At 40.9% G+C, this 12,782-nt stretch overlaps 1 protein-coding gene across 2 annotated transcripts in view; it reads left to right on the top strand.

Moving 5' to 3' along the window:
• Window positions 1–483: 483 nt before the first annotated feature.
• The window catches only part of fgfrl1a (fibroblast growth factor receptor like 1a), an 85,893-nt gene continuing 73,594 nt past the window's right edge, over window positions 484–12,782 (top strand). The window contains exons 1-2 of one of the 2 annotated variants that reach the window (XM_023958961.2): window positions 484–967; window positions 1,750–1,849. In XM_023958961.2, the coding sequence (XP_023814729.1) occupies window positions 1,789–1,849 (61 nt within the window). In that variant the 5' untranslated portion in view covers window positions 484–967; window positions 1,750–1,788. Of the gene's footprint in view, window positions 968–1,098; window positions 1,225–1,749; window positions 1,850–12,782 lie in introns of those variants that run through there. The other variant, XM_078953496.1, reaches the window with a different exon arrangement.

Here is a 12,782-nt window from a genome sequence, read left to right as displayed (position 1 = left end):
TGTAAATTTTCTGATGGTTTGTGATGCATGCTTGTGTCCAGCAGGTGTCAGTGCAGGCCTGACATTTGAATAAGACTTTTCTTTTTTAATCCAAGTATAAAAAGAATAGAATAAAATGGAATAGATTGTAACACAACAGAAACATCTTACCAGCTTAAAAATAATAATGTATTATTTTGTGATTTATTTATTTTTTTAAATCAATGCTGACATACAGATCGTGCATTGATTCTCATTATGAGTTTAAGTTTGAACTTTTCCTCTGATTTTTTTTTCCACTCCTGAGGAAGAAAAAACACCAGAAATCCATACATATTCAAGCGACGTTCTGCACTTCAACAACAGAGGAAATGGCCAATCATATTCTTTTTTTCAATTCTCTCGCGCACTTATCTACTCCGAATTTGTCCCGCACCTTTCTGCAATCTGATTGGTCTGCGCTCTGATTGGCTTCCCCTGATTGGCTAAAAGTTGCAGGCTGGGAAGGTCCGTCGGCGTAGTTTTGTTTTATCGCCTGGGGCAGGATTGGCGACGTTGAAAGCTCACTGGAGGCAATTCAGGAGCCACGGTCCAAGGATTTTTGGGGCTGTAGTTACCTTTCAGAGCAGCGAGATAAAGTGAGGGTGAATTAGAAAGGACTTTAGCGGCTGCTTCCTGTCGATCTGCTCCCATTCACGCGCCGTGCACGCGGACTGTCATTCAAAAAATACTACAGAAACTCTTAGAGCGCTCACGTGTTTCCACCACCAAGCCCGTTTATTGAACACTTTTCTCCTTTTACTCTAATATTTTCTTGTTTGTTTAGTTCCTTTTGGACGCGCGTTGGTGCGTAAACAAGTGGTTTGTTTTTGTGCGTAAAATCTCCGAAGTGGAGGACTGATTTTTGGAATAACGGCATGGTTTAGGCAGCACATATAACCAGCAGGTATCATACTGAGGACTTTTTTAGATTTCTGGGACGAGTGTGGTAAGTTGGAATTAATATTTTCACCAGAATAAATATTTAAATGTTGGTTACTTTCATCGGTGTTTTCTCATCTGCGTCCTAATTTTGCGCCACATGATATTACATCCATATATAGACGTAAGGTTGGACCTCCATGTGTTCCCACGAAACTTTTCAGCGCATTCTGCGTGAAGTTGAGCCTTCAGCAACCCGCTTGGTTGCGTGGATCAGTCAGAATTGGGATGCGGCCGCAATAAACTGCTTTATCTGCAAGGAAAGTGCGTCTGACTTCCTCCCGTTACTTGCTGTAAATGAAGCAATCCAGAGCGTTTTATTAGGGGTCAAAATAACAGAGGATGATCAGGGATAAGACGGGCGACGTGCTTAAATAAGATATCATAAGAGTTTTTTGGAGGAATTTATGAGGCAGAACGTTAGAAACTTGTGTAAGGAGATACAGATGGATGGACAGGTGGACAAGAGACATCTATGGGAAAGTTGTCCTGCTTTCAAAAAAATCTATGAGCAAAAATCTTATTTGGTCAATGCAAACAATGACTCTCTAGTCTGAATTTTGTCCCTGCTTAAAGATTTAATTAAAGAAGAGCTAATTTATTACTTTTACGGTTTCCTTGATAGATCTGCAGCTGCATGTTTAGACAGTGGCACTGACTGTAACTTGGAGATAATTCAGCATTTTCAAATTCCTAAATTGATTTGTTTCTCACAGATGTTTTCCACACAATATAGTTATTTCAAATGGAAGATATTGAGTATTTCATTCTCCTTAAATGTTCTTTCAGATCAAAGCAGCTCTGTGTTTTTGCTCTTGTTGGAAGAAAATGGATCTCCTTTGGACCGTTTTGGTGCTGAAGATTTTGCTGATGCTCGCATCTGCCAGAGGTGAGTAACATGAGCAGGAGGTGTTATGGGGAAAAAAGCTCAAAGCTTTATTTTCCATCCATTTGATCCTGTCAAATGCCTTTTCTAATCCTATTTTTGTTTTTGGTGATGTTCTTGTGGCATTTTCTTATGATGGAGGCAATATATAAAGAAAATTCACCTTTAAATTGAATTTTTCCTAATTCAAATAACTGTTAAATCAGGAGCAGATGGGAAAAATGCTGTTTAAAAAAAGCCTGTAGCAGTGACATACAAGTGACTAAAGCGGGACACAAGCTCCCTCCTCTGCTCCATTCTGATGCATCCACTTGCAGACAAATAGACCCGTGTACGTCTTTGTTTTCCGAGGATCCCCTCTTGTAATGGTCAGCTGGAGAGCGTCACCGTCACCCTGCCTCCTGCTTTTTGGCTCTCAAAATGAAACGTAAAACACATAAATAGCTTCTGCACAACCATTGTGATAGATGAGAAGGACCCCCTGCCTGCAGGCTTTATGAGCAGACAGTTGCAGAGTTGGCGCCTGTTCATCGAGATCACGCCGATGATGAGTTTTCAGCAGCAACAAAGCTGCATCCAGCGAGCCGAGGCTCAGCCGGCACGCAGACACGGGGCAAAAAGTAAACACAGGGCCACAGACCGCAGAGAGATGAGATTAGATTAGCCTGTTAGGGATGTTTGCTGTACAATGCCACAGCATTTCCTCCACCAGCCCCTCCCTCACTGCCTGCAGTGTGTAGGGGAGCCAGGGTGGGCAGGAGTTACGGGAGATGGACAACTAGGAAAAAGTAGAGGGTGAGGGGAAAGAGAGGAGTCTATGATCCAAAAGTACATGATGAACAGGAAAAAAAGAAGTATTGGAAAGGAGAAAATAGGATGAGTGGAAAAGAAAGTAAAAAAAGGCAGTAGAGTGTAAGGAAGGAACTGTTGGTCTGAAGCAAAGATCTGGCCTTTGGCATCAGATCAGTTTGGGTTTCAAACTGTAATGCTACATTCACAGCGGGCATGTGTCCCATGTTCAAAAACACGTTGGAGGTGAGTGTTTTTACATGCTTTTAGCGTACGGTGTTCACACTGGCCCAATACTAGCACATGTTCTCGCAGTTGAAGGAGGGTTGGTGTGACATATTGAAGCGGTGCAAATCTGGTGAATCTTGCTCCAGGCTATTTCTTTCACAGCTACATTCTGATAAATGAAAGACTTGGTGTCATAGAATTCCACAAATATTTATTTCTCCTCCCTGATCAATTTTCAAAGAGTTGGCACTTCCATAAATTTAAAAAGACGGCATCCATACGTCACTACCAAATCTGGGTCCCTGATTGGTTAAAGTCAAACTGGTTTGACTTCCAACAAGCGTTCAGTAGTCGAGCATTTTGTACATGAAGCCCGAAAATGGCCATACAAATTTGCGCGTGATTGTGAGTTTTGAAGGTGGAGCATTGGATTAAATAAATGAAACTATTTTTTTGTGTGTTCACCAGTTTTGTAGAAATATTTCATGTGTGCAAGTTGTGTTGTTGTGGCATGTAGGATCTGGGACAGCTGAAAGACATCTGCAGTTTTGGGGATTGCATGCCATGAAAACGACGCTGGCTGTGGGTTTCTCCGTGGGCTCATAGATCTGAAGTTGTGAATTTGTGGTTTCCAGCTTGAGTAATACAGCATGTTATCAATTCTTTGTCCACATTTGGTCTCTGGGATTTCCAACATTTTGTGCCGAATTGAGCAATGGAAGAATTCCATGAAAAATAGCCCGATTATGATGTATGATGCCGATTTTTCAAAACAACAACCTCTTCATCCTGGGTTGGACAGTCTCAAGGCAATTCCATCAAATCATTACAATAAGGGCTTCCTCTGAGTTTCTCTCATTGACAAAGTCAAGCAGAGTCCAGAAAACTTCTGGTTTCTGGTTTCAGCAGGTCAACTTTTTCTCAGATGGGTCATTTTCAGAAGGATTTGATCTTCTGGGATGCTGACAATCCATCCAACAGTGCTGGACCTTAAACAACTGTACCTTGAAGATGAATGTACTGAAATATGCGTTGTTGGAGCAAAATGGCTGTTTTGCTGTCTAGAAAGTGGCCCCCTCTGCCCCCAGTGGCCCTTCTACAGTTGTTAGCAAACACAACATTTAGAGTTCATAAAGGGTTAGTCTTGGATCGTTGGGACTTCAGAAAAATAGCCTCAGGGATGGTGAAACAGGCTCCAATATTCCTGATATATATATTTTTTTTCCAGACCTGAAAATGGTTGTATGAGTGATTGGATTGCTCATAGTGTTTCAAACTAGGGGGTGGAATATTCAACAACACCCCCCCCCCCCAAATAATCTAGTTTTACCATAGAAAATTCCCAGTGCTGGAGTTGGGTTTTTCCCAGGAAAGCGTGCAAACAATGAGCACTCTTCAGCTAAATGTGATCGAACACAAGGAGCCATTTAGGCTTTATGTTTGTCTGAATGTAAAAGTAAGAGTTGTGTGAGTAAACGTCTGCATTGCAGCCTTAGCTACATTCACCCGAACAAGGGGTTGCAGGCTTTTCGGTTGTCCGGTCCCATGGAGGGTCATATAGAGGAGCGGCTGCATATTAAGAGGAGGGCAGGTGTGTTTTGCAGTTTAATGAGGTTCATGCTGCCACTAAGGAAGGTCATGAAAATGGAACGTACCATTGTTGTGCGTGTGGTAAATGTATTTGTCAGGATATTATAAATTATACTCACCTATGATTTATGGTGATGCTATTGTACGATGTCCACACACCACACTCTACTACTTAGTGAGGTGCACATACTGGCTTTTTACTGACCACACGCTAATGTTGTGTGCATGGGGTGAGCAGGTAACACTTAAGTGCCGTAGGATGTTCACACAAACTACACTCTTGTCTAATTTCCTAATTTCTAACCGCCAGGCTGCACACATAAAGATTGCACTTATCACTTGGACAGAAGTAACAGGTTTCTTGTGCAGTGCACAGGATTTGGGGAGTTGTTAAAATGAAAAATCTGTACGACGAACCTGCATCTCACCCTTATTTACCCTTACGTGGTGTTAACGTGTCCGTCATGACCTGTCATCTCCAGGACGCCCATGAAAAAAACGTGCAAGAACATTTTTTTTTAATTGAGCATTAAGCCCTGCAGTGTGAACGTAACCTAAGGCTTGTTTGTCATTAAGAACGCTCAGAGCACAGACGAAGCCCACCACAGGTAAATATGCAGCTTATGCCCCCACTACTGCAAAGACAGAATCCCAAAGCTTTCACAGTCTGAACTAATGACTGAGTCTTTGTGTGCTTTTTTTCTTTGAGTGTAGTTAGGCATGGGACCGAGCAGCTGAGAGATTAGCTGTTGACCCTGTTGGCTGAACACGATTTAACTTGATTGCAGGGGTCAGAAGCAGAGCGTTTGCAACTACCTGCAGCTTTGGAACGGGATGGGCATTTGAAATATGTGCTAAATAACTTTCAAATTAGATATATATTAGATATTAGATAAATAATCATACATATTTATTCATATTTTGTTGTAATTCCCTCAACACCATTGGGGAAGTTGACTGCTCTGATTGAAAATATTGATACTATTTAGGATAAAGGTAGTTAAAGTTTGGCTGCTGTACCCAACCAATTGTACATTTTTAAGACACCATTATTATTTTCGCTTTTAAAATTTCTGTTAAAGAAACTCCTTATTTTTCTTACTAAGATCAGGGTTTTTGAACACTTAACAGTAACAAATGTTCCTGTGCTGACTATGACTACCAAGCTGAACTATGTTCAAGATGTAGTGTACAAACAGAAACTTGGAGAAAAACGTCAGACTTTGTATTGTATTGAAGCATCAGACTGTATAATTGTTTATGGTTGATTTACTTGATAACAGCGCTGTCAGTTAGAGTTAGAGCTGATAAACATCCGGAACAAAGATAAGGACATTTGATCTGGAATTCCTGTTTTTATCTTGGTGGATAAAAGCTGCCTGTATGCACCTGTTGGGGGTGGGGGAAACCCTGCCATCTTTCATCGTCACAAGGCACAGTTATGCATCGGTAGAGCGGTCGACCTCTGAGCAGAAGATCGCAGGTTTGGTTCCCGCTGTTCCCGCCCATGTGTTTAAGTGTCATTGGGCAAGACACTGAACTAGGTTGGCTGCAGTGTTCGGCAGCAGAGCTGTCAGTGTGTGAATGTGTGTGTGCATGGGTGAATGGGACTGTGACGTAAAGAATAAACCATTTTTACTATTTGAGTAAAGCAATACTGAGCAAAACCCCGTCCATTCGGGACTTGTATAAATATATGAAGTAACTCAAAGTGACCCCCCGCCATTACTTGGTTTCAAATGTGTATGTATCAGGGATCACTGACAGGATCCAAGCCACACTAAGAAGAATAGTCAAGTGCATCATTAAAGCCTCTGTTCTCATATGATTGTGAGCAGCAGTTCCTCAAAGAAATCTGGCAGAAGAATTCAGGGGAATGGTTGACGGAGGTCGGCATAACAGCACTTTTAATGGGCTAAGGTGCAGACATAATAAGTAGAGAAGTGTAAAACTGGATGCAGCCATTGTGCCAAGTGTCTCATGTGAAGTCAGGGGTGGACTTCTCATAATCTGGTGTTGATTAACTTGTTCCACTGTGGCTTCAACAATCTTCTGCAGCCTAAAATGAAAGGCTATTTATTAGTATGAGTACCTAGTTGTGTCAGCTTATGCCAGTTTTATTGTTTACTCGTCTCAGATTGACTTAAGTCAGCTGACAAAATGAAAACATAGATCTGCTTGTGATTGAACATTTATGTTGATTTGTCAAACTGAACGCATTCTGTACAGGAGATATGGCATGATTACGATTGATTAACAGTAGTCTACAGCCAATCAGGATGCAAAACACAGTACGCTGTTAAAAAAAATTAAAACAAAGTAGGCCTGCACAATAAAAGGTAAATTAATCGTTAGCGCGAGATCAAGCTATGCAATACGCAGATCACAAAAGACGGCAAAAATTGCAATAAATGGTTACCTTAAATGTGCTAAAACAGTCTTATGGCAGCTTGAAGTATTTAACGAATAAAATTAATCTCTTTATGCGTTTGACCAATCAGATGCAGCCCTTTTATGTTAGATGTTCACCTCCTATGTAAATAAAGATCATTTTTAAACTGTTGCTGCAGTGACATGGAAATGAAGTTTTCGGTTGTTTTGCTATTTGTTCATGGACCACAAATTATATCGTCATCGCAATATTGATCACTAGTATCGCATATAGTAAGTTTTCCTCATATTGTGCAGCCCTAAAACCAAGCATGCAAAATGCCACTAAACAAATCCACAAAGCAGCAAAATCGTGAAAGGTGAATGGCAATAAAGCAAGGAACCCCTGTAATCCATTAGACTTTTCTCTTTTATCCTCTACAATGCCTGTTTTGTGATGAAATGACATGTTGAATAGACATGTCCATTCAGCACTCCATGTACTAAAACCATTGAGACTTTTTCATAAGGAGTCCACATTTTCTAGTGCAGTCTTCTGTTTGAAGTCTCCCATTTTCCAGTTGATGGTGCCACTCAGACCACCCATTGTGTAGCCGACGAGAGAGAAGCAAACACCGAGATGAGAGGCTTCATCTGTTGTTAGTCTACGTGTGAGGAGCCACAAACACATTAAAGATGAATCTTCATTCCACCAAGCTGCCAGGGAAAGCAACATCACAAATGCCTGTTGAGAAACGGAGAAAGAGTCTCATCTTCACCGCCGACAATGACAGACAGACAGAGCCCACTGTAAACAGTCACTCACACACATGCTGGAAAAGTATACAGTCGCAAGACACTGTCCATAATTATGCCTCAAAACATATAAGAACAGATGGACACACAACCAGTTGCACACTCCACCATCTCTCTGAAGCACACTTTCATTATGGAGGAATGTAATTAGCAAAGGTGTTTATAGTTAGAAGAGGTTTAGGCAACATATGCAGCCCAAGCCCAGTCACAACAGGGAAACCGTTTGTGTTTGGTCTTCTTGGGACATCTGGTACTTTGAAATATTATAAAGCTTTGATTGCTGAGGTCAGGACAAGACAGTGGAGTTAGTGATAGTTTGCAAACAGCATGCAAGATGTAGAAATTCATCTAAATCTATTTGTGTATAAATTTCTCATTTTATTTTTTCCAAATAGTTTAGAGGTGAAAAAGACCAAGACTGAAGACCATGGATTTAGTGTAGTTTATAGACCAGCTTTTTGGATTTTTTTTTTAACCATTTGGAACACTTTTACAATAAAAGATCATCAGAGTGGATCTTTAACAGTCATTGACATCAATTACATTGACTTCAGCTTGAGTTTTTTCTGCTTTTAAGTCTGACACATTGACATGCATTTCTTCATTAATCTCACCATGCAAAGAGGAGTGTTTGTAAAGCCATGCCGCTTCTAGATGCTTGTGATGGAAGTGTGAACTCGCGCCTCCAAAAGAGGCACATCTGTTAACCTCCTTTAAGGAAGAACTGTAGCCTGCCTCAGGTCACGTCTGGCTCTGGAGCCTCTAAAACAACAAAAACCAAGAAAACACACTTGGTGTGTTGTTGGTGATCAACAGACAAAAGTAGGATCTAATAGACTGCTTTAGTTCCTCTTGTTAAATCTGAATGTGCAGCCAAATGTTCAGTCAGCAGTGCAAGTTTTCACATTTTTGCTCTCAATGATGCTCTTTTCAAAATCCATCTTTTACTGCTACTTTAATTTAATGCTTAAATGTGTTGGTATATTTGCAGAATTCAACTTCACTAATGAACAGATGCTGATTAGAGCGTATTTGCACAAAAACAGACAAGAGAACATATACTCCTCCTGACCCGTAACGGCCCCCCTCCCCAGCAAACACTGTTTTACAGCGTCTGTTAACGTTAAAGGCAATTAGCTGCTATTGAGAAAAAGTCTGTTTGCTTTGACTCTGCTAATAGCAGGACATTATTGGGACGAACTCTGCGGGGGTTGACAGCGTGTCACATTCATGTCAGGATGTGGGATTTGTGAATGGGGTGCAGCAGAAAGAAAAGCAGCTGAAGATAAGACTGCAAAAGAAAGCGCTTTAAAAAAAAGGAAAATTGGTGGACTGCTGGCAAAGGAAATCTTCAACCTGCAGAACTTTGTCTGCAAATCTACAATGCCCTTAATTAAGATTAGAATCAAGTTTGTCGTTGCACATGTGTAATTACAGGAAAAACTAGACAAAACACGCATTTAAATGTGACAAAGTGTTTTTTGGCATTTACCTCAAAGTGATAAAGCAGCAAAAACCAACGATTGCAATCTACAGCAACACATATTTTAAATCTGATAGGTATTTAATGTAATTTTAATAAGCTGGTGGACAAAATAATTAGTGTTTTAAAGGTGCTGGAAAACCTTGTATACGGTGAGTTTCGTCCAAAGAGGAGGCATGGGGCAGAAACATCCTACTTTGGGGCTGGGATGGGACAATTGAGCAGTATTAAGTACTGGTTGTCCTGCTCAATTAATCGCAAATTTATCGTTATCGCTATATCAAGCTGTGCAATATCTATATCGCAAAAGACGGCGAAAATCACAAAAAATTGTTACTTTAAATGTACTGTTCACTTTCTACAATTCAACCTGATTAGAGAGAGATACCCTGCAGAATTTTTAGCACACAGGAACATGGGATGGCAGAATAAGGACTCTGCTCCTGATAAATTGTTTACTTGACATTTTAGTTTGCACACGGACACGGAGCTCTTTTCTCGCCCGTCTTTCTTCCCCCCCTGCAGCACTGTGCTGGTCATGGCGCCGCGGTGCTGTATTGTCCTCGCAGTGGGGTTAGGGGATGTTTTGTCAGAGCTACAGCACATCGGGTCAAAGGACAGCCCGTGGGTCAGGGATGGGGTCAGTTGGAGTGTTTTTATCAGTTGATCCACACAAACTGGCAGTGAGTTTGTATGTAAGGCAGGGTCAGAGAAAACACATGCCTGCACGGTAGGAGACTCTTCCAACTCGGCAGGATCTCCGCAGGACAAAACATGCAGCTTTCACCCCGTTTCACCTGTTCGTCCGATTCTCATCAGAGTCAAAGCTCAAACCTTTGATTTCTTTTAATTTATTTAAACTGCTGTGTTGAAAAAACATTTAAAAGTTCTAGACCACATGCGTCAAACTCAAGGGCCACGGGCCAAATGTGGCCCCCCACGTCATTTTATGTGGCCCACGAGAGCATAAAAGTTTTTAATTTCTTGAAATAAAAATAAAAATTGGTGTGTATTTATTCATATCTAGGGGGAATCGGACTTGAAATATTGGATTGTGCAACTATACATTAGGACTTAAACACTGACAACATAACCTAACCTGACGGAATCAAATTTAAAAGGCTTTATGCTAGAGTAACACGCAAACATGTGTTTTTTATGCAACTGTAGTTGTTACTTAAAAAAGTTATATTAAATAAATAGTTGACATTAAGGAGTAGTTGCGTTTATTTTTCATTGCATTTAGTTACATGTATAAGTTATATCTGGCCCTTTGAGGACAACCACTATGCTGATGTGGCCCTCAGTGAAAATGAGTTTGACATCCCTGGTCTAGACCATGCTATTCTTAAGTCTTTAAACCGATTCTAATCAACAAACATTTCAGTGAACTGATCCAAAAGGTTTTTGTCAGTGCGTGTCAGCATGCGACAAGGTAACCTTTTTCAACACAAAGTTTTATTCTCACCACAAAAACTACATATTTTTAAAGTGCAGTGGTTTCCCCTGCAATAAGATTTTTGCTAATAGGTGCAATCAATGCTGGATCTGAACATCTGCCTCAGTCCTTGAATCTCCCTGCAGTAGAATTCTTAACAAAAAGGAGTAGGCAAAACTCTCATTGCAGATTAATTAAATTTAGTAAGCGGTGCTTAGCGCTCTCGCCTCTCAGCGAGAAGGTTCTAGTTCAAATTCTGACTGGGTTCTTTTTGTGGAGTTTACATGTTGTCCTTGTGCATGTGTGGATGTGATTTCTTCCCTCGATCCCAAAACATGCTTCATAGGTTAATGGGTGTCTCTAAATTCCCCTTTTACAACCATTTGGGGCTCTAAGACAAAAGAAAAATTGTGTTTTTGGTGTTAAAAGCACAATTTCTATTGGAGTGGGTCTTTATTAAAAGGAGTTTGAGTCAAAGAAAATTTGTCTTCAAAAAGACAGGGAGTATAAAAGTAGCATGTTAAGTTCTGTCTTGACACAGCCGTTAAAGGCGACACGGCAGTGAATCTGCTGGGTTTTACGGTCACACAATCATCTGAGCTGTGCTGCCTGTTGATGTCTCGCCTCTGTCTGCCTTCTTTCTCACTTTCCATCTCTCCCTGACATTTTAAATCCTCCGTCATGTCTTTGTCCCCACTGGCTTCTTTCTTCCATGTCTGCCCTTCAAGCCAGATCTTTTCACACACCCCCTTTAAAACCCCCACCCATCTCACACACAAACATGTGCACTTGCATACATACACATGTGTTTTTAATGCACACACAGTCTCCAGCTGTTGTGCTGCTACAAACGAGACATTGAAAAGCAATCTCTGGAACGGGAAACAACAGCCAGTTGTCGTCTTTTGGCTTCAGTCTGTCAGAGTGGGGTAGGAATGAAGTGGTGGGGTGGGCCTCCAGCATTGTCTTCCTTTGCCTCCATGTCTCTGTGCATTTGCAGTATAGACGCTAATAACAGACTAACAGGAGGTATCCCTACTTTGACCTTAGCGGGAAAAGTAATTGACATTGGAAGGACAGTTGCTTTTGTCTATATACAGAAGACCTTTGACTATAGGAAGTTGAGACTGATCGAGGCAGGATGTCCCGGCTGAAAGTTTCGGAAAGATTTTTTGAAAGTTCTACATGCTGGGGACGGGGTTGCTCCATGAAAACAGTCCCACCCGCAATTCATAGGCAGGTTTTTAATGAACTGCTGCTGCTCTGCAGAAACTATGTCCTCGAAAATCACACAGGTTTTTATATTTGGTCATAATTATTTTTCTTAAGACCACTGGGAACACTTTTACAATAGATCATAACATGGTCAGAAAGGCTCCATTAAATGAACTTTTCTGCATTAAACACGAGCCCCAATATAAATGTGGTTCTTGCAGAACACAGAATGGCTTTGTAAGGAGAGCAGAACTGCTGTCTTGACTTTTTAACCAATGAGACAAAAACAAGCGAAATACAGATGGGAGAGCATGAAGGTTATCTTTCTTTTCTGTTTGCCAGCTGTCCATGTGGAACTCGAACTGCAGAGGGAAGTAAGATGAATCTGAAGGGGGAGTTCAAAAGGGCTGAAAGCCCCACTAGGAGATGGATTACCGTGGACAGGAAAATAGGATTTAGTAGATATACATGTATTTTTTTTTATTCTTGTTTACAGGTGTTGCATAATCGTCTGGCAAGTGAACTTTACTATTTCTTTCAGACATTTATCTATTATTGCACACATGTATCTTTTACCCCTCTTCCCTTTTTGAATGTATCCGTTTAAAGACCCACTCCAGTGAAAATTGTGTATAGCTCTAATGTTGCCACTTTAATGCACCATTACTGTAAGCTTTGGGGGTGTAAGGGCCATAAACTAGCCGGGCAAAGTGTAAACAGATGGGAAGAGGGGCGGGCTTACCCTGTGCCAGTGGTTCCGCTCACAATTCAGAGGTGATTTTCCAATGAACTCCTGCCGCTCCACAGGAACTATGTCCTAGAAAATAACAAAGATTTTTTAGATTTTGGATAAAAATGGCATAATCATAATTAAAAGACCATTGGGAATACTTTTAAAGTAGATCAAAAGATGATCGGAGCGGCCCAGTTTTGCATTATTCACCTAACGATAAACCCTATGAATTATGGGGAATATTTATTGAACGCTTGGCTTGTGAGGTTAGCAG

Source organism: Oryzias latipes, chromosome 10 (genome assembly GCF_053564925.1).
Source record: "Oryzias latipes strain Hd-rR chromosome 10, Olatipes_Hd-rR_3.1".
Classification (NCBI taxonomy): Eukaryota; Metazoa; Chordata; class Actinopteri; order Beloniformes; family Adrianichthyidae; genus Oryzias; species Oryzias latipes.
Note: the sequence above shows the minus strand (reverse complement) of the source record. Positions and strands in the feature narration are given on the sequence as shown.